We start from the raw sequence: 20723 nt of genomic DNA on the forward strand, positions 1-20723 counted from the left end.
AATATTTTCTTTCTCTTCATGCTCACCAAGACTACATTCATTTGATCAAAAATGCAATAAATAGCAATATTGTAAAATACTATTAAAATTTAAATGAACTTTTTCTATTTGAATTTCTCCCCACGTTCTCCTGAGTATTCCGAGTTATTATTATTAAAGAATGTTTTGTTTCTGTTCTTCATCATTGTGGCATCATCACTGGCACTGCAACCCGTTTCTGAGAGTTGTGCTGCTTAATATTTTTGTGGAAACCATGATACATATTTTCTTCAGGATTAAATAATTAATGGAAAGTTCAAAAGAATGGCATTGATTTGAATTAGAAATCTTTTTAAACATTAAACATTATAAAAGTATTTACGGTGACTTTTGATAAGAACTAATTTCTTAAAGAAAACAACAGCAACAACAACAACAAAAAACAACCAAAAACTAACAGCCCATACTACTATATTGTATATATCAAACATCGGCCACTTCAGTCAACCACTAACTACCATATATGCCTAAGATTTTGCTAACTTTTATTACAATTTCTGTTTTGCTTTGGAGGAAAAATAAAGTCTTACAGTGTTATATGTTGTTCACAGCACATTTAACTCAAATTTAACAATAACAAATAATGAAAGCTTATTAAATAGGCAAAATGCATAAAAGCGGCAGGGAATGTGGAAAACATTGTGATTGACTTTGTTTGATTTCTTCTGAAATCAGCAGGAACAGATTGCATGTTGGCCTGGTGATACTACACACATGCCATTGCCACTCGAGCAGAGAGTCTTGCATGAAAGAGAAGAAAAGATTAGAACTCACCTTAACTTTTTCTGGACAGTCATTGGAACAAAGGCCACTGAGAACTGCAGAGAGAAAGAGATAAGGAAATCATAACTTTGTCCCATATATCTGGCCCTCAGATAAGACAAGTTGATTGCAGTGTCCATTATCAAATCCACACACCACAACACTGCTAAACACGGCCAGCACTACATTCACCTCTGCTCATATCACACAATTTAACAGCAACTCTGCTCCAGTAATCATCTTCAGCCAGGAATTATGCCTAGAGAAAATGAATTGGGCAAAATGTGCACTAAATTCCCACTAATGGTGTGAAATAAGAGCCAGACTTTCTGCTTCTCTTGAGGCCAAAATTGACTGTGCGTTAGAGAACAGCGCATATGAAAGGGAAAGTAAAAAATCATTAATTGCTCATTAGTGGCACACAAAGAACCATCTGTGTACTTGTGCATCTGTCTTTATCGAGACGCAGCGTTAGATTTTTAAACTGGCAGTGACAGGCAGCACTATTTAAAACAGTGAATTAGAAAGTTCATGATGGAAGTACAAAGTTTAAAGGGGGAAAAAAAGTGTCTTTGAAAGTCTGTGATGGAAAAACAAATGGTGAAAATGTTTCAATCACAACTCGTCCTTTGGAAATTTCCAGATTTTCATATTTGGTCTGACAGGCAAATGTTCTGCATGAGTTATTAGCATTGAGAAATCAAATCTGTGGCTTTGGTTTTTTAAAGCGAATGTACTGAGGGGTGAAAGACTGGTGTGACATGAAGACTGAAATATTTTTTCATTCAAACTGGTCAACAGTTTATTTCTGTGCTTGAAAGTCAAGAACAGAAAGATAAAGTAGATATTTTCTAGACCTCTATGAATGAGTGAACTTGCTACAGGACAATATGACTGATACCCCACTGTAATGTGTGATGGATAACATTTTACCACAACACAGCTGCTAATAATGAAGGAAATGGTAGGAATTTGGGCAATAGGAAATCGGAGGTGTATTTCAGAAACTTTAATGTGAAAATATTTGTGTTCATGAAAAAAACATTGAAACACAAAATACTGTATATTATTTATCGGTTAATCGCATTTAAAAATGACGTTTTCACTCTGGAACAACAAAGGATTTTGTTCCAATTTTCTATAATGTTCTGCAAAAAAAATATACCTAATTTTCAGTTTTTGAACCCTTGATTCTTATTAAATAAACATTAATACTCATATAAATGGCAAATATTTCATTATATTATAGTAGATGTTCTTAGGCACATGGCATTTTTAAGGTTACCATGAGTAAATTTCAAATCATATACACTACCTTTCAATTAATTTTTTTTTTAAAAATAACTCATATGCTCACCAAGGCTGCATATATATATATATATATATATATATATATATATATATATATATATATATATATATATATATATATACAGTATATATGTGCACTGTAAAAAATCCAACTTGCAAATTGTTTACTCACCTTAAGATTATAAGTTGAGTGGGCAAATGTTTGAGCGCAATGTTGAGTTAACTTATAAAAACTATTTAACTGCATGTTTACTACTATTTGTCCAATGAACACAAAAAAATAAGTTGAGAAAACTTAATGTTTTGATTTCTGCGCTGGAACGTTTAACTTCCCACCATCGCGCATGCGCAGTCTGTCTCTATGTACGTTACACGGGGTTTCCTCCTTCAACCACGCTATGGAAGGGACTGGATTCATCTCTGAGGTAAGTTTTATTTTGCTTTATGAATGAAAATAAGCTACATTGATTGCAGACATATGTTGGTAAAATATAGTATTATGTTAAAAGATATTTTCTGTGGAGACGATAAGTGTCTATTGTTAGAGATTATCCGCGTAGCACATGGCTAACTTACTTAGGCCTAACTATTGACACCTAGACTAACGTTAAAGTGAGGAAACATGCTTGAATGAGAAAAGACAAGAACGTGCACGAAGTTTAAAATGTTAAGCGCAGTAAGTCGTTAAAAAAGACTAAAATCTGGTGCTTGCGCTGATTGAGACAGAAGAGAGCTGTTTATCTCAGACAGAATGTGAGTGCGAATTCAGTTATCTTTCACGGCTTATTGCTAATTAATAGTGAAATACACACAATTATTAAAAAAAACCCACTGTGTGTGTAGTATTCATGTAAATACAGTCGGCTATGTCTTAAGTGAACAAACAATGTTGTAAAATCCAGATGTTTCAGTATTAAATCTGTGCAATAACGTTAGCTCTTAAAGTGACAGTAGTCTATTCAATTTAAAATTCAATTTCAAGTTTATTTGTTATATAGGCCTATATACAAATGTCAGTGACAATTTGTACATGCTTAGGTTGAGGCTCAGGCATTCTACAGTAGTGCAATATAATACAATTTAGAGGAAAAAAATATATAAGCCTATATATATGCAAAACAAATGTTATGTTAAAAATACGCATGTTTTCTTTGTATATTAAATAATGTTTAAAGTGAAAATATGTTATCTGCCGCTGTCAGTGTCCTTCCTGTTAATCAACGAAAGACAAAATCACTCACTGCTCTTTAATAACTTTTGTATTTTTAAGGAAAAAATGAATAAATTTTTTTTCACATTTGATTATTCCATTTCTGTAGTATTTTTACTATATGTAAATTAACCTACTGTAACTGTTTTTTTTTTAGTTTAATATGAATCTTTGTTATGTTGTATTTGTCCCTTTTAGACTAAAGAACATCAGTACAGCAACAAGAACCTCTGATGTGCTAAAACAGTGGCCTTTGTTTTTGAAAGATCAGGTGAGTTTATCATTTTTAGTTAGTAGAACTGAATTAACGTGTAGGCCTACACTTAATTCTTACTGTTTTAACAATGTTTTTTTTTTTTTTTTTCAGGGTTTGTGCTGAGTATTACAGGTTTACACAAACTAATCAGAAGAGCACCTTTTTCTCTTAGTTAGATGAATACACATCTAATTGTACAAAACAAGTGGTTGAGCGTATACGATGAGATGAAGATCCTCCTAGACCAACTTAATCATCAGGTAATTATTTTGCATGTGGTCATATCTCTCTGGTTAAAGGCTGAATTTTGCCATCTCCTTTTCAAGGTAATTCCCATGCTTCTCTTTGGATATAACATGCATAGCTTGTTCCATATTTGTTTTCTGTCTTTCAGACACAGAAACTACAATGTGCTTGGTCAAAGAAAGGCTACAACTCTCAGAGCTCTACCTTTGTTTATGAGGGAAAAGTCAGGAAACATCCTGAAGACTTGCCTGGTAAGAAGATGTGTGTCACCAGCATATACACTCACACTTGATATAATTTCACCTGTTCACCAGATCCCCATGACGTTGTGCCACGTGTAACTATATTAAAGGAATAGTTCACCCAAAAATGAAAATTAGCCCATGATTTACTCACCCTGAAGTCATTAGGTGTATATGGCATTCTTCTTTCAGACAAATACATTTGGAGTTATATTAAAACGATTCCTGGCTCTTCCAAGCTTTATAAGGGCAGTGATATAGTGGCAGACTTGAGGGTGAGTAAATCATGGGCTAATTTTCATTTTTGGGTAAACTATCCCTTTAATACTGATATGGCATCTAACAGCACAGGTGCAGGAAATTGGGAGATGTATTCTGTTTATCAGTTTTAGTTCTATGGCTGAATTTGAACAAGCTTAAAAACATGACCACCTTTACTTTTCAAGTGAAGGTACATGAGCACATGTTTAGGGTCACTCTGTGGTGTAAAAAGTTATGTCAATTTATTTTCTACTGCAGGACACAGAGCCAGAAGACATTCACAAGGGGAGAAGATGAGGATCTTAACTATCATTGAAGATGATGTTGCAACTGTTCCACTCCAGCCCAATTATAAGGTGCCTCTCTGTAGTACTATAAGAGCAGATTGGGCTAGATAATGTGCAAGAACTTTGCCACAGCTGTTACTCTCATCTTTGGCTTGATTTATGCCCTCAATTTGAACTGTCCTAAACAATTAAAATACATAAAATACACTTTTGACTAAATTAAAAAATGTTTATTGGTCTTGACTTAAAGTGCTCAGCAAGAGTCCGGTCCTTCAATAAATTATTGTTCAAGTAGCTGCAATCTACTTGAGTTTGTACTCTTATTTAGTGCATAGTCTTTTAATGGCTTCATTTCTTCTCTAGAACATAAAGATATAAACCATGTTTTATATAAATGTAACAAATATGATTTAATCCATGTCTTCTGAATACAATCGGATATCAAGATTTAAAAAGAATTGTTAGTTTATTGTTTCTCCCAAAACTGTATTACTTCAGAAAATACAAACTACAGCTGCATGTCTTTGTGTCCTTGAGACAGAAAAAAGTAAATAATTATGATTTTGGGGTAATATATTCCTTTGAATAAAAAAAGAAAATTCTTGTCATGATGACAGCTAATTGAAATGACATTTTTATTTGCCTTCAACATGCTTCTGAATAAATGTTTTGTTAACATTGACTCACTGTTTTCAGTTTTTGACTTGGGCAAAGTTATTGTAGTTTCCAGTCTTAACATATTATTACTTAGTACCAATTTCCTTTAGGATTTTTTTGTTCACTCAACTTCAGACATTAAGACAAATTTTTTTGAATTGGCTCAACTTAAAAAGGTTTGTTAAAAAATAGTTGCACCTCTCCAGAAAACTAACAATCTTAAGTTAACCCAATAAAAAAAAAATTGTAAGACTTACAACTTAATTTCAGTCAGTCTAACTGTTATTTACAAAAGTTGAGTAAACAAGAAAAAGCTGAAGGAAATTAGTACTAAGATTTTTTTTGTTGTACTGGCTTAAAATTTTTTACAGTGTGTTTTTTTCTTCTTTTTTTTAAACAATTTTCAAACAACTGTTTTCTAATGTAATATATTGTAAAATAAAATTCATTCCTGTGACAAAGTTGAATTTTCAGCATCATTACTCCAGTCTTAAGTGTCACACGATCATTCAGAAATATTTTAATAGGCTGATTTGCTGATCAAGAAACATTTCTTATTATCATTAATGTTGAAAACAGTTGCTGCTTTATATTTTTGTGGAAAAAGTGATATATATAATTATCACTTAATATATATATATATATATATTTTTTAGGATACTTTGATGAATGGAAATTTATTTTAAACAGATTTTTTGTGTAACAATGTAAGGGCCTGTTAACACCTGGTCACTTCACGTGTTTTTACTGTGATAACTATGGGCCTGTTGTTTACATCTGGTCATTTAATGTTTTTACTGATCAAATAGCTATCTGACTTGTTAAAACGGTTCCATTTACACTTGCCCACATAAATGTGTCTCCGCAAAGCGAATTTAAATCCGATCTTCAAATCCTGTGCTATAAGCAGATTTAACGGAGTTCATATCAGCGAAAGCCACAGAAATGAGCTGCAAATAATTTATCATCTGATAAATAAAGAGACAGCGTTATCACTGGTAAGATCCTTTAGTCTCAGTACATTTAATGAAAATGATTGTGTTTTAAGCGCCTGCGACTTACTTTCTGTTTTATTTGCGGCAGTTTGCACATTGGCTTGCTGAAGAGATACACCACAATTAGTGCGTTAGTGCCGTCATATCTGGCTATAACGTCATATAGCCTATAACACGTTTTGGGAGGAGTAAAATCTACAAATGTGGTTTCAACAACCAGATGCATTTACACTAGTCCAGTTTTGTCAGGAATGCATCCCAGACTCCCAGACCACTTCCTGAAGTGGTTTGAACGATCGGATTTAAATCCGCCTCAAAAGCGCTTCGGAGGTCATTCACACCTGGTCTTTTCACAATCGGATAGGTATCCGATCAGAGAAAACGCATGAAGTGACCAGATGTAAACAGGACCTATCTGATTTGTTAAAACTGTTCCATTTACACTTAGCCACATAAATGTGTACCTGCATACTGAATATCAATCCAATCTTCAATTCCAGTGTTATATGCAATATACAGTGGGGAGAACAAGTATTTGATCCACTGCCGATTTTGCAGGTTTTCCTACTTACAAAGCATGTAGAGGTCTGTCATTTTTATCATATGTACTCTTCAACTGTGAGAGACGGAATCTAAAAATTCAGAAAATCACATTGTATGATTTTTAAATAATTAATTTGCATTTTATTGCATGACATAAGTATTTGATCACCTACCAACCAGTAAGAATTCTGGCTCTCACAGACCTGTTAGTTTTTCTTTAAGAAGCCCTCCTGTTCTCCACTCATTACCTGTATCAACCGCACCTGTTTGAACTCGTTACCTGTATAAAAGACACCTGTCCACACACTCAATCAAACATACTCCAACCTCTCCACAATGGCCAAGACCAGAGAGCTGTGTAAGGACATCAGGGATAAAATTGTAGACCTGCACAAGGCTGGGATGGGCTACAGGACAATAGGCAAGCAGTTTGGTGAGAAGGCAACAACTGTTGGCGCAATTATTAGAAAATGGAAGAAGTTCAAGATGACGGTCAATCTCCCTCGGTCTGGGGCACCATGCAAGATCTCACCTCGTGGGGCATCAATGATCATGAGGAAGGTGAGGGAACAGCCCAGAACTACACAGCAGGACCTAGTCCAGGGTTCACCAATCTCGGTCCTGGAGGGCCGCTGTCCTGCAGAGTTTAGCTCCAACCAGCTCCAACACACCTGTTTGAAAGTTTCTAGTATGCCTAGTGAGACCTTGATTAGCTGGTTCAGGTGTGTTTAATTGGGGTTGGAGCTCAATTCTGCAGGACAGCGGCCCTCCAGGACCGAGATTGGTGAACCCTGACCTAGTCAATGACCTGAAGAGAGCTGGGACCACAGTCTTAAAGAAAAAACATTAGTAACACACAACGCCGTCATGGATTAAAATCCTGCAGCGCACGCAAGGTCCCCCTGCTCAAGCCAGCACATGTCTAGGCCCGTCTGAAGTTTGCCAATGACCATCTGGATGATCCAGAGGAGGAATGGGAGAAGGTTATGTGGTCTGATGAGACAAAAATATAACTTTTTGGTCTAAACTCCACTCAAGAAGGATGAGTACAACCCCAAGAAAACCATCCCAACCGTGAAGCATGGAGGTGGAAACATCATTCTTTGGGGATGCTTTTCTGCAAAGGGGACAGGACGACTGCACCGTATTGAGGGGAGGATGGATGGGGCCATGTATCGCGAGATCTTGGCCAACAACCTCCTTCCCTCAGTTAGAGCATTGAAGATGGGTCGTGGCTGGGTCTTCCAGCATGACACTAAGGAGTGGCTCCGTAAGAAGCATCTCAAGGTCCTGGAGTGGCCTAGCCAGTCTTCAGACCTGAACCCAATAGATAATCTTTGGAGGGAACTGAAAGTCCATATTGCCCAGCGATAGCCCCGAAACCTGAAGGGGGTGGAGAATTATATCTATTTTTTTTACAAATATAAAAAATAAAATAATAATTGGGGTGAAAAAACAACAACTGCTAACTTCATAACCACCAAATAAAACTGTAGTGTTACTTCATGGGGTCCTGCAAAAACTAAGCAGCTGCCAGAGAGATGAACAGGAATGCTATCGTATAGCTTTCTACAGGTATTATGGACTTCCTTGTGGCAGACATCCTGGTGGCCTGAAGCTGTCAGATACATTTTAAATCCCTCAGGCTTGTGTTTGCATGGCTAATATTGAACACTAGTTTGAACATACAAACTGACATGCCTGAACACGCATGCTAACGGATAAGGAAACATGCACACATAGTGGAAATGTCTCTATCAATGACAAGTTACCAGCAGGGCTTGTGCAGTGAGCTGAAGCATGATATGCACGGTTATGACATGCTCCCATACGTGTGTGTACGTGTGTGTACGTGTGTGTGTGAGCGAGCATGTGAGGCTGTGCAGTGCCCACCTAAGAGTACAGCACAAAACCATTAAAAGACAGAAGGTTTAGCACTGAATACCTCTAAACATTTATGATGTGCTTAATCCCAATGAAATGCCATTTTGTGAACTCATTTCATGTATAATGCGCTTGTTTACTGCCAGGGCTTAGTCTGAGCCTTCATATAAAGATAAGACTCGACATTCGTCTCTATTCCTCCTGCAGGCTCCATTTGGAGATCCTGGAAACCACTCTAATACAAAGAAATAAAAATGATCACACAGCGACATTGCTGGCATCAGACATCTATGATAAACTGAGGGGAAATGCAGAGCGGTAAAGTGGACATTCGAAAAACAATTAAATAAAAAACATGATGGTTCATTCATCATCATGACATCTTGATAAATTTATAAGGTTACACGAACAATTTCCCAGACTGAACGTCCTATCCCAGGACGTCTGATTTGATTCTGTTTGAACAGCTTCAACTGTATATCTGCTTGTGGTGACAAAAGGAACGGATCCAAATAGTCTTGCAGTTTGTTGTTCCCAGGACATAGGGAGATTCCACGGAGTGAATATGCCGGGAGTTGGCAGTAACAATAGAATAGCTGTGATGTGATGGCTGTGAAATTGGACATGAGGCCTGCTGTTCTGTTCTGCACTGGTAAACCAGATGCCACCGACACTCTAAGTGTCTGTGTCTCATGTCATTCATAACAGCTGCCCCACACAGACACTCACACATCATTACACCATCAGAGGTGCTACTTTATAAAGTTGGAACAAAACCTGTCACTCTTAATCTAGTCCATGAAAGTGGTGACCAGGTGGTTTCAAAAATGTGAGATCCCAGCCCGGAGTCGTGAGATTACGTCCATTACCATACCCTAACCCAGCAGTAGCCAAGACGACTTTATGATTGGCTCTTAGTCTCAGCTGAGGTCAGGCAGTGATTACAGTAACACGCAGCACTCAGTCTCTCATCACCTAATCATTACGCCTCAATGAAAAGAAAAAACAGAACAAAAGACAACAACAACCTATCTCTGCACACTTAAAGCTGCACTACTATCCTAGCACAAGATACATAGACAACTAGAAAAAAACCATCATATCACCAAAAAGTGTAAATAATGTGGCTCTGTTTGTTTGAGCAGTCAGACACAGCAACATTGGCGATTAGTGAGTTAACTAATTGCATGAGATGGATGGATGGATGGATAGACAGAGACACACAGACACATAAAACTGTATAATGATAGATAGATAGAGATACAGAGTCTGGTGTGTGACACCTTTCACTTTCCCTTCCTGATAATTCAGTGTCTCTCTCTACTATATCTGTCTAATAAGCAGAAGAAAAAAAACCTACTACAGTGACTGACAGGATGAAACAGAAAAAACAAACAAACGGCAAATCATTCATAAAATTCAATCTGAATGAGTGACATAAAAAATGCCTCCCTTTATGAGTTCCCATGTACTGTTGTAACGTGTGGGACGGGGGCTTGGTTTACAGCATGACGTATTGCAGATTGAGGAAGGAGCGCACACTGGACTGAACAAAGGGTGCAGATGTTCCTCATTGCAGCTCATCTGCATTCTAATAAATGAACAGGAATGTAATCAGCTGCCATAGTTCTCCCTCTCTGCCTATAGCCAACACACACTTACTCATCCACACACACCACAAACACACACTCCAACCACAGTCTGTGTGTGTTTAGCACATGCAATCACAGATAATTACAGCACCTGGCCTCTCCCCTCCTCTTGTGCTCTCCTGCTAACCATTCACGGCTCATTTGGACTTATTTTTGCCTCTATTGAGTTGTAGCTCAGAGGAGAGTTATAAATATATGTGTATGAGAATTTATGACACTAAGGAAAATAAAGGGGCAAGTGGGTGTTTTACACATGGCAAAAGATAAAAAGGCTGCAGATACTGGGATGTAAAAGTAGAACGGGCGAAAAAACTAAGGCTTCAACATATCACACGTCTATGTTAAGGCTTGAATTCTTTTCATGTTCTGCTTCAGATTTATGTGAAAACACACATGGCCTTGAGGACTTGGCAGCTTCGAACACAACTAAATTGTTTATTTAATCCTCTGAGAACAAAATAGCAGGGCTTCCCCGGCAATATGTAAACCGCTGGGTAAAGGTAATTGCATTAGGACAGCTTACATACCCACAATCCCTCTAGAGGACAAAAATGAGGCAAATTGGTATAATGCAGTGGTGTACGTCACCTGCCTTGCCTCAATGGACGGTGGTGGGTCAGGCGGGTCTCAGGAGCTTTCTAGTCTTTCATCATACTCCCATCAAAAATTGTTCCAATATTTTGATAATGTTACGCATATATGATTATAAAATGACTTTACCTGCAGTACAGAGTAGTTCACAAACTGCAAATGAAATAAAGAATCTGTGACAAACTGACAGACATTTGAAAGTATTACAATATATTGTAATATTCCAGCACTCTTTCTGTTTTCTGACTTGTCGTTACATTGTGAGAAATTATTCAATGTGTGAGTAAACGGTCCGATTTAATCAAACTAAAATCAACTAAATCTATCACACTAAATCGTGAACAATTTTAGACATTTTTGCAAACCAGTTATAGTGATTCATTTGTGAATCTGGCATTTAGATCTAATTCTAAACAGCTGATGGAAAACTCACATGACATGAAACAATTATCAGGGAAATGATTCCCTGGTCGCTATACACTAATCTCCACTATCAGGCATAGATTTTTCTGTAATATTTTACATGGGAACAGCAGTATTTCACTAGCAATGAAATTTGCTGAAATAACACCCTTATTAATACAAAGGAGAACTTAAATGTTTTGGGCTGCAGAATGGCAGTTACTAGCATCTTTGAGTTTGAAGTCATTTGCAGCCAACTGTCTGAAGAAAAACGCATCTCATAGCAATTTGAGCACATGAACAAATGGACTATGGCGTTTTCTTTTGTGATTCATGTGAAATTCAAACTCTAACCTAGTGCTTCTAAATGCAGCAGTGTTTACTGTTTGAACATGGTTGCTTAATGCATTTAAGCATCTGTGGACTGTCTCAGAAGTGCTGAGGATATAAAGAGCTAATATATTTAGCAGGGATGGGCCTTTATTTACAGTTGCATCTCAATCAGACTGCAAATTACCTCCCAAATTGCTATGTTAACTGTTCTTTAACCTCTATTTTACCAATTAAACATTTCGTAGATGTTAAAACATAGTTGTTTTCATGATCAGCTGTTGCCTTCTGAGTACTCGGGTACTTGTGTAAATATTTGTTTCTGCCAGTATCTCACTAATATTTACACCAATGTTCAAAAGTTTGGAGTCAGTTACAATAACTTTTTTGTGAGAAAGTAATACTTATATTACTTTCTGCAAAAACACATTAAATTGATCAAAAGCGACAGTAAAGACTATTACATTGTTACAAAAGATTTATTTTTAAATAGATGCTGTTTTTGATCTTTCTATTTAATAGAAGAATCCCATAAAAACCACGGTTTCCAAAAAAAACAAGAACAATAACAAGAAACGTTTCTTGAGCAGCAAATCAGCATATTAGAATGATTTCTGAAGGATCATGTGACACTGAAGACTGGAGTAATGATGCTGAAAATTCAGCTTTGCATCACAGGAATAAATTACATTTTAAAAAAACATATACAAATAAACAATACAGTTATTTTATATGCAATAATATTATTTCACAAAATTAATGTTTTCACTGTATTGTTGATCAAATAAATGCAGCCTTGGTGAGCATAAGAGACTTAATTACAGACCCCAAACTTTTAAACAGTAGTGAGTGTAGCTTCCAATTTACAGCAACAGACAGTCAAAAAGATGCAAACCACGTCTGTGAGACTAGACAGGCTGACGGTAGAGGAGTGCAGGAGCATAAAGTCATGAGTCTGCCATTATTCACAGAGAAACTGTATAAACTACAGACTCATAAAAGCAGCTTTATTATGGAGGAGAGTCTATTTGTATAAAACATAACATTTATATTGTATATAAACATAAATTCCACCTCTCACTCACACACACAAGTGGCTATTTGATTTGAAAGGGGCACAAGCATCTTGGGAGCACTTTGTCACTGCAGTAAACTACCCAGAGTGCCTCTCTCTTCAGAGCCAGGCATTCTAGCTTACAGCAGTCTCATTAAACAGCACATCTACAGGAAAGAGAGAAACAGAGCGCGCTAATAAGCGAGAGGAGGGGAGGTTTAGAGACTCTGGGTCAGTCTCATCCCTGTTTTAATCTGACACTGATAGAATGATCCTCACATGCTGTTACACTGAGGAAGCTAATCTCTGCGCTTGAGCTAGAGGAGGATCTTTCCTTCTTCTGTAATTAAAACACAGCAGGCAGGATTAAATGGCATCATGGCTGCTTTCTAGTGGACACATTTGGCTCTGGAAATGTCAGCTCTCCAAATGTCAGCACCCGGAAGCTCTACTGCCGCTACGGTGGCCAGGCTGGGAAAACGCCACATGTCATACTCACCGATCACTTTCACGAAATACGCGTCGGCCTCATAGTTGTTCTTCAAAGCGTGGATTACGAGGTCTTCCTTTTCCCCCTTGCTGAGCACGATCATATCTAATATACCCTGCAAATGAGAAATCAGAAACAATGTATCAAGCCCATTGAATCTCTCCCGTCTGATGAACACTCATATCCTTAATGGACTCCAGCAAGCTATTACGCTTCTTATCAGCCCCTCTCTGCAGTCTATTGGTCTCGCTCTTAAGAAAATGGTTGCGCAGGGGCTCCTGTACAGATAGCATCGTAATACTGTGCTAATGATGACTAGCTCGAATGCTAACGGAATGAGACGTGCGCGTGCTGTTTGTTTAATGAGCCTTTAGCGTCATTAGTTATGCAAGCATGAGGGAATCCGAGGTAATTGGCTATATTATGATTACGATGGGGAAAAGGTTGCGATACAGATGGAGAGAAGGGTCGAGCGAGGGAAGGAGTGAATCACAGAGGAAGATAGAATGGCAAAATTAGACATGTGCATATAGATGCTTGAGGGCCGTCTGCAGCAGTGAGATGTTTCACTTCTTTAGGTGACCAAAGAACCACACAAAGAAATACAGACTCTCACACAGGCAAACACACAACATTTCTATAGCAGACAAACATGAGAAAGGCAGAAAAAAGGCATGAACAAAGTCACAATGCAAATAATGGTTGATTAAAAAAAAAAAGAAAGAGATTTTTTTCTATATGCAAAATAATCTTTGATTCTTTTGATATGGGGTGAAATTATGGGTGGGCGATATGGCAAAAATGTCATATGATTTTTACAGGAAAATCATGATTCACGATTTTATCACAATACTTTTTCATGTTGGTTTTACTATTTTGCAAGTGACTGAGCAGCCATTTCCCTATTTAAAAAAAAAAAAAAAAGCCTTACAAGGTAACAAAATATAAAATAAAAATAACAGCAGACGTTTAGGCCAAAGTGGCGAAGATAAAAATCTATATAAAAATAAAACACTGTATAAATTATACATTGATTCTTTCTTATTAAAGCTACTGTATTAAAGTTCTTAAGTCAAGAGCAGTGAGTGATTTTCTCTTTGTCTTTTGTTGTTTTATTAACATTAAAGGGATAGTTCCCCCAAAAATGAAAATTCTGTCATCATTTACTCTCTCAAGTTGTTTTTAATCTGAATGAGTTTCTTTCTTCAGTTGAAAATAAAAGTTATTTTGAAGAATGTGGGTAACCAAACAGTTACTGGTCCCCAGTGACTTCCATAGTATATATATATATATTTCTGTGGAAGTCAACTGGGACCAGCAACTGTTTGGTAAGCCACACTCCTCACAATATCTTATTTTGTGTTCAGCACAAGAAAGAAATTAATACAGGTTTGGAACAACATTAGAGTGAGTAAATAATGACAGAAATTTTTATTTTTGGGTGAACTATCCCTTTAAGGACAAACGGCAGCATGTTTACTGTTAGGCTGCTGTCACTTTAAGATCCGCATGCATCTAATATACAGACATGCATCCGATTTTCTCTCAAATGTTTGCTTTCACTTTAGACATAACCAACTGTGTTTATTTAAACCTTCTGTATATTTGACAGTATTAGCGCAATACGACTCGAAAGATAACTTGAACAGCGATGTGAATGAACGTCTCATTATACAGTATGTTGAGACGCAGGCGTCAGATTTGCAAATGATAGAATGCACTGTAGCATGATACTACGACATTTCTTCAAAAGTATATTGTGGAGAGACATGATATCGCACACCCCTAGGTGAAATGTGATCTGAACATTTGAGATTAAACCATTACTGTATGCAGATACTGGGAATTAGTCAAGATAGACAATAGCCAGGCGCATTCATGTGTGCGTCTTGAGTAAAATGAACAGTCCAATTAAACGTCTCTGATCAAAGGACACTCAGAATCAATATAACAATACATAACAAGCCTTAAACATCAGTGAGATATGCACAGCTCAAGGGAGGAGAGATAGAGCTCTCGCAGGGAAGCTATACGTTTGGACTACTAAGAGCAGAAAATAAGAGCTGAAGACCCCAAACGTTAAGCACACCATTAATTCTGTTCAACAGAAACAGTGCAGTGAATGAAAAAAAGAGAGGAGGCAAGCCTTTTCACAGCCAATCTGAAGTCTGTAGTAGAATTGTTTGGCAAAATAAGAATGTGAAATGTAACAAGACATCAATTTGAACCCCTTTACAATAGGTAATTCCGCATGGTCATTTCAATTTGAAGGGTAGGGTGACTTTCAATTGTTTGGGTGTCAAAACATAATAAATGACACACCAACAAAATATTAAATAATATTTAATATTAAATAATTATGTTTAATATTAAATAATTGTGTTTGGGTCATGTGTCTAGAACCAGCATTTCTAGATGTTGTGTGTGTTATTTTAGTATTATTTTTTATACTACTATAGTATTTATTCATATTAATGTAATTTGAATTAGCTTTTACTTTTATATTTTCAGTTTACATTTTAGTAATTTTGTAGCGTTTTTGTCATTTTCATTAGCTATTTTTTAATAATTCTGATTAGCGTTAATTTATTCATAATTTATTCATTTTTTTATTAATTTAAGTACTAAGTCAAATATATTTTACAAGTTAGTTGCCATGCAACATTTATAAATTTCATGTTTTTTGTATGATTAAGTTTTTCATCTAATATTCATTATTTCAGCTGTATAGCAATTAATGAAAACTATTTTTAATCGTTTTAGTTAACAACAACACTGTCGCTTATTCACATCAGGTTTAAAGAAGTCTTTAGACTACAGAGACTGCTACACTATTGGATGACAGGGTGTTAAGCATCAGAGACTGGGGTTTGTTGGAAATGTAGAGGGTGTAGTTCTCTACTCTCAATGTCAAAAGAGGAGAGAGCCTGCGCCACACCACTGGGGTAACATTACAGTCAGAGTAAATCAGATAATAACTAAAGCTCAGTATAATGCGGGTCACAGAGACATCAATCAGATGAAGAAAGAGTGATCGGGGACAGAGAAAGGGAGGGAGATTAAAGCAGCGGCAGGGTTTTAATTAAAGCGCCAAAAGCAAGGGGAAAAGGCCAACACTTACGTCCTCATAGATGTCAAAAAAAGTGGCCACAACAGCCCTGGGGATGGCACTGAGGTCTGACTGTTCCCAGAGCACACGGAACATGCGGCCCACCTCCCGACAGCTCGCATTATTACACGCCACGTTCTCCAGCAGGAATGCCTGCTGCTGTGTGCTGTGGAGAGAGAAAGAAAGGGAGAAATTACTGTTAATGTGAGTAGATCTGAGGAACACAATGCTAAAATGTATGCAAAGACACTGTGTCATGTTGAATTTAACCCTTGCTAATTAAGTTTGCAAGCATATAGCAGATCACTGAACTCTGACCAATTAAAGAGCATGTCTGAGCACTGAACACTACTTAAATTACAATATTATCCGCATACATGCACACACACACACGCAGTGTGTAACAGTGGAGAAGCAGAGGGACTTGATGAGTGAGTGAGACTGAATGCCTGAAACTTGTGCACTGAACTTTTCAATCCCTAAATAAAAAAGGCAATTAAGCAGAACCTATTCCTCCCCATAATTCAGTGCTGAGTGTGGGGAAGCTGGATCTGGGAGACAGCAGTGAATTTTAAAATGAGATGCTTTTCTGCATTGCTCAACAACCCATCTGCCACGTCTCTGCTTTATTCAGGACCCTTTTCCGTACCTTTATTTCACAGCCATTTTTCCCCCATAGTCTGATATTTACCAGTGACACTCCTCAGAACTACTCTAATTTCAACCTGGGCATGCGTGAGGCTAAAAATAGAAACCGTATGAAGGTTTTCTTCTCTTTCTTCCTTCTGCTGTTTCTCTTTGGTTTCAGGAGAAGGAAATGCAGATGAGAAGTGCACAAAACATACATTTGAAGCGTGTTAACTGCTGCCAAATTATCACAAAGCACATACTCCAGTTGAGCTGCATAAAAAGATTAAGCTGCATAAACAATGTTCCAGCTTCGAAACAAGTTGAGCTCTATCGACATACCGCTGATTACCACAGACAGAAATCCATTTAATAAAAACAAACAAAAAAATAGTTTAAACTAATATCTATATAAATACACTATTATTCAAAATGTTGGGGTTGGTAAATTGTTTTAATACACACACACAAAAAACAGTAATATTGTAAAATATTATTACAATTTAAATGAACTGTTTTCTTAAAAATTTGATTTATTCATTTCCCAGTTTAGTTGTCCGGGATGGTTTGGCAGGCGATGAGTCTTCCTGTGCGGATTGTCTTGGTCAGTCTGGAGCTTGGTGCACTAATCTGTGCATTTCACAGCCAAAGCCCCTGTACACCTTTGCTGGCCACCCATCAGTGGGGGGGGGGGGGGGGGGGGGGGGGCATTTGCCAAAGTCAACCAGCCAAGCAGACAGACTTTGTCCCCTCACAGGATTAAATGACACCACACTTACTGCTGCACAGAGAACAGATGCTTTACTGAAGCTTTCACAGGTTTAACTGGCGGTTGCACACAGAAGGAAAGTTTTTGTCCTTGTATTTGGCTGTACAACTGTCATGGCTGCCAATTTAAAGACTAGTAGTTCAAATACACCAGTGCATTTGGGAAGCATCTGTCCTCAAAGCACATAGACAGTGGAAGAGAATTTGTGTGTGTGAACCAGAGTGGTATTTTAGGTATGTGCGTGTGAGTACAGTATGTGTCATTATGAATGTGTGTCTGGTCACTGGGCATGTAGGCCCAACTTCCTATCCTTTCGCTCCCTCAGTGGAGCACAGTCGTGACCGGTGGCTCACGGTGCCAACCGCACACCCATGAGCACACACACGTTCCTCGCTTAATTGGGAGCTTCGGACCCAACACCATGGCAAACCCAGCAGGGAAGAGCAGGCCAGAGGCAAGCCTACAGGCTGACCTCTCCTTCCGCCTCTTTCAACCTCCCTCTGTTTTTTCTCTCTTTCTAAAGCAAAAGAAGGATTTTACTGTGTCGTTTCCTGACCACTGTGGAGGCCTTGCATCAAAACGTGAATTTTTTAAAACATCAGTTATCCAGAGGACAAATAGAAAGAATTGAGAGAGAGTGAAAGAAAGGCATGTTGAGTGGGACGGCAGGCGGCAGGTCTGGAGATTCTCTGAGGGGTAAGATGACAGAAGCAGAGGGATCTCGTCCCCCCAGGCATCTCTTCAATACCGGTCCACCCACTCTTCCTGAGGCTTTTCTCTCGCTCTGTCTGTTGCTGTATGTGTTGGTCTACTTCTTTTTCAATTTGCTCTCAAGGGCAAAAACAAAGCAGTCTGAAGGGTGGATGGCATTTCAATCATTCGCTACTTCTGCTCTCTCTCTGGAAATAGTATGCTCCTGAATAAGGAAGAAAAAACTGATAGACATGCAGAAAATACTGTACATAGGAGGCTAAAGTCATTTAAAACTTCAACCAGGTAGAAAACAGGACACAGAAATACAAATAAAATTATAATCTAAGGATATGTAATTCAAATTAATGGACATTTGAAAGAAAAAAAAATAGTATATATATTTTTTTACTATAAAAGCGAATGTTGATTTGCTAAAAGTTTGTTTGAAAGTTTAGAAATTAAATATGTAGACAAAATGATAGGTATACAGAGTGACAGAACCATACTGAACGATAGAATGATAGACAGAACGACAGTTAGAAAGACAACGTTTTTATTAACGAAAACAAAGATTTTTGAAAACGCTCTCCAAAGTGAATACATTTGAAAACTATGTTTTTCGCATTGTAGTGTGAACTGTGAAAACTGAGGTATTTTAAAACGATGACGCATCTTTAGTCATGACTGAATATTGTACCGATAGATGTTCATGTTTATACCGGTATTGCGCCTGTTATGTGCTATTCACTTTCACACAGTTGCTTAAAATATTTGCACACTCTGCAAAGATGACAGAAAATTTACTCGCATTTGCTGTCCTGCGGCAAAACATGAGAGCAGTTGCGTTTTAGACCAAACATATAATGGTGAGTGAGTGCGGCCTGGAGGCATCGGTGAATGGTGAGATATTTTGTAAAATAAAATTTTGCCAGAAGAATAGCATGAGAACTTTATTGTGTCTGTTCTGTCTGTATCATCTCAGTGAGCTTTTATGAGGTTTTACGCATATACATTAAGGTGAATTTAGTGTTTTCCGACGTTTCAATGTGGATGAGAAACTTTTGAAAAACGCTACTGTGGACGGAGAGCGTTTTGAAACAAAAATACTGTTTTCAAATATATCCAGATTAATGTAGACGCAGCCAGAAGACCGAATGATTGATAGATAGATAGATAGATAGATAGATAGATAGATAAATAAATAGATAGACAGATAGATACCTAGATTCCCTATCCTCAGTAATGTGTGTGTATAAAGTGTATGTTAAAACACTGTGGTATCAAATGCTCACACATTTTCTAATTTGTTACACTGTTTATTTAAATTTAAGTTATGTTATAATATTTTATTCTATTATTTTGATGTTTTATTATCATTCTATGTATTCCAAGCTTTGGCAATATTGTATTATTTACAATCATGCCAATAAAGAAATTTTGAATTTGAATTTAGATATACAGACAGACAGAACGATAGATGGAACAATAGACAAACAGAGAGACAGACAGAAATATAGACAGACAGACAAACAAACAGAGAGACAGACAAAAAGAGACAGATAGATAGACAGACAGACAGAACGATAGACAAACATAGAGACAGACAGATAGATAGACAGACAGACAGACAGACAGACAGACAGAGAGACAGACAAAAAGAGACAGATAGATAGACAGACAGACAAAACGATAGACAAACAGAGAGACAGACAGATAAACAGACAGACAGACAGAACGATAGACAGAGAGACAGACAGATAGACAGACAGACAGACAGACAGACAGAACGATAGACAAACAGACAGACAGACAGACAGACAGATAAACAAACAGACAGACAGACAGAACGATAGACAAACAGAGAGACAGACAGATAGACAGACAGACAGAACGATAGACAAACAGAAAGACAGACAGATAGATAGACTGATAGAAAGACAGACAGACAGACAGAACGATAGACAAACAGAAAGACAGACAGATAGATAGACTGATAGAAAGACAGACAGACAGACAGAACGATAGACAAACAGAGAGACAGACAGATAGATAGACAGACAGACAGACAGAACGATAGACAAACAGAGAGACAGACAGATAGATAGACAGATAGACAGACAGACAGACAGAACGATAGACAGAGAGACAGACAGATAGATAGACAGATAGACAGACAGACAGACAGAACGATAGACAAACAGAAAGACAGACAGATAGATAGACTGATAGAAAGACAGACAGACAGACAGAACGATAGACAAACAGAGAGACAGACAGATAGATAGACAGACAGACAGAACGATAGACAAACAG

The 20723-nt window shown here is 37.4% G+C and overlaps 1 protein-coding gene and 1 long non-coding RNA gene across 2 annotated transcripts in view; one reads left to right on the forward strand and one right to left on the reverse strand.

Moving 5' to 3' along the window:
* itfg1 (integrin alpha FG-GAP repeat containing 1) overlaps nucleotides 1-20723 on the reverse strand; it is a 144008-nt gene that overhangs the window by 30969 nt on the left and 92316 nt on the right. Inside the window, exons 11-13 of the mRNA XM_079867062.1 lie at nucleotides 16334-16487; nucleotides 13222-13327; nucleotides 814-857 (exon numbers count right to left, since the gene is read on the reverse strand). Of these exons, the coding sequence (XP_079723188.1) occupies nucleotides 814-857; nucleotides 13222-13327; nucleotides 16334-16487 (304 nt within the window). The remainder of the gene's footprint in view (nucleotides 1-813; nucleotides 858-13221; nucleotides 13328-16333; nucleotides 16488-20723) is intronic.
* LOC307156535 lies at nucleotides 3790-4775 on the forward strand. The gene is made up of 3 exons (XR_013820729.1): nucleotides 3790-3838; nucleotides 3973-4075; nucleotides 4586-4775. It is a non-coding gene; the product is annotated as an uncharacterized lncRNA (long non-coding RNA).

The sequence above is a fragment of the Squalius cephalus genome (assembly GCF_949319135.1).
Source record: "Squalius cephalus genome assembly, chromosome: 3".
Lineage (NCBI taxonomy): Eukaryota > Metazoa > Chordata > Actinopteri > Cypriniformes > Leuciscidae > Squalius > Squalius cephalus.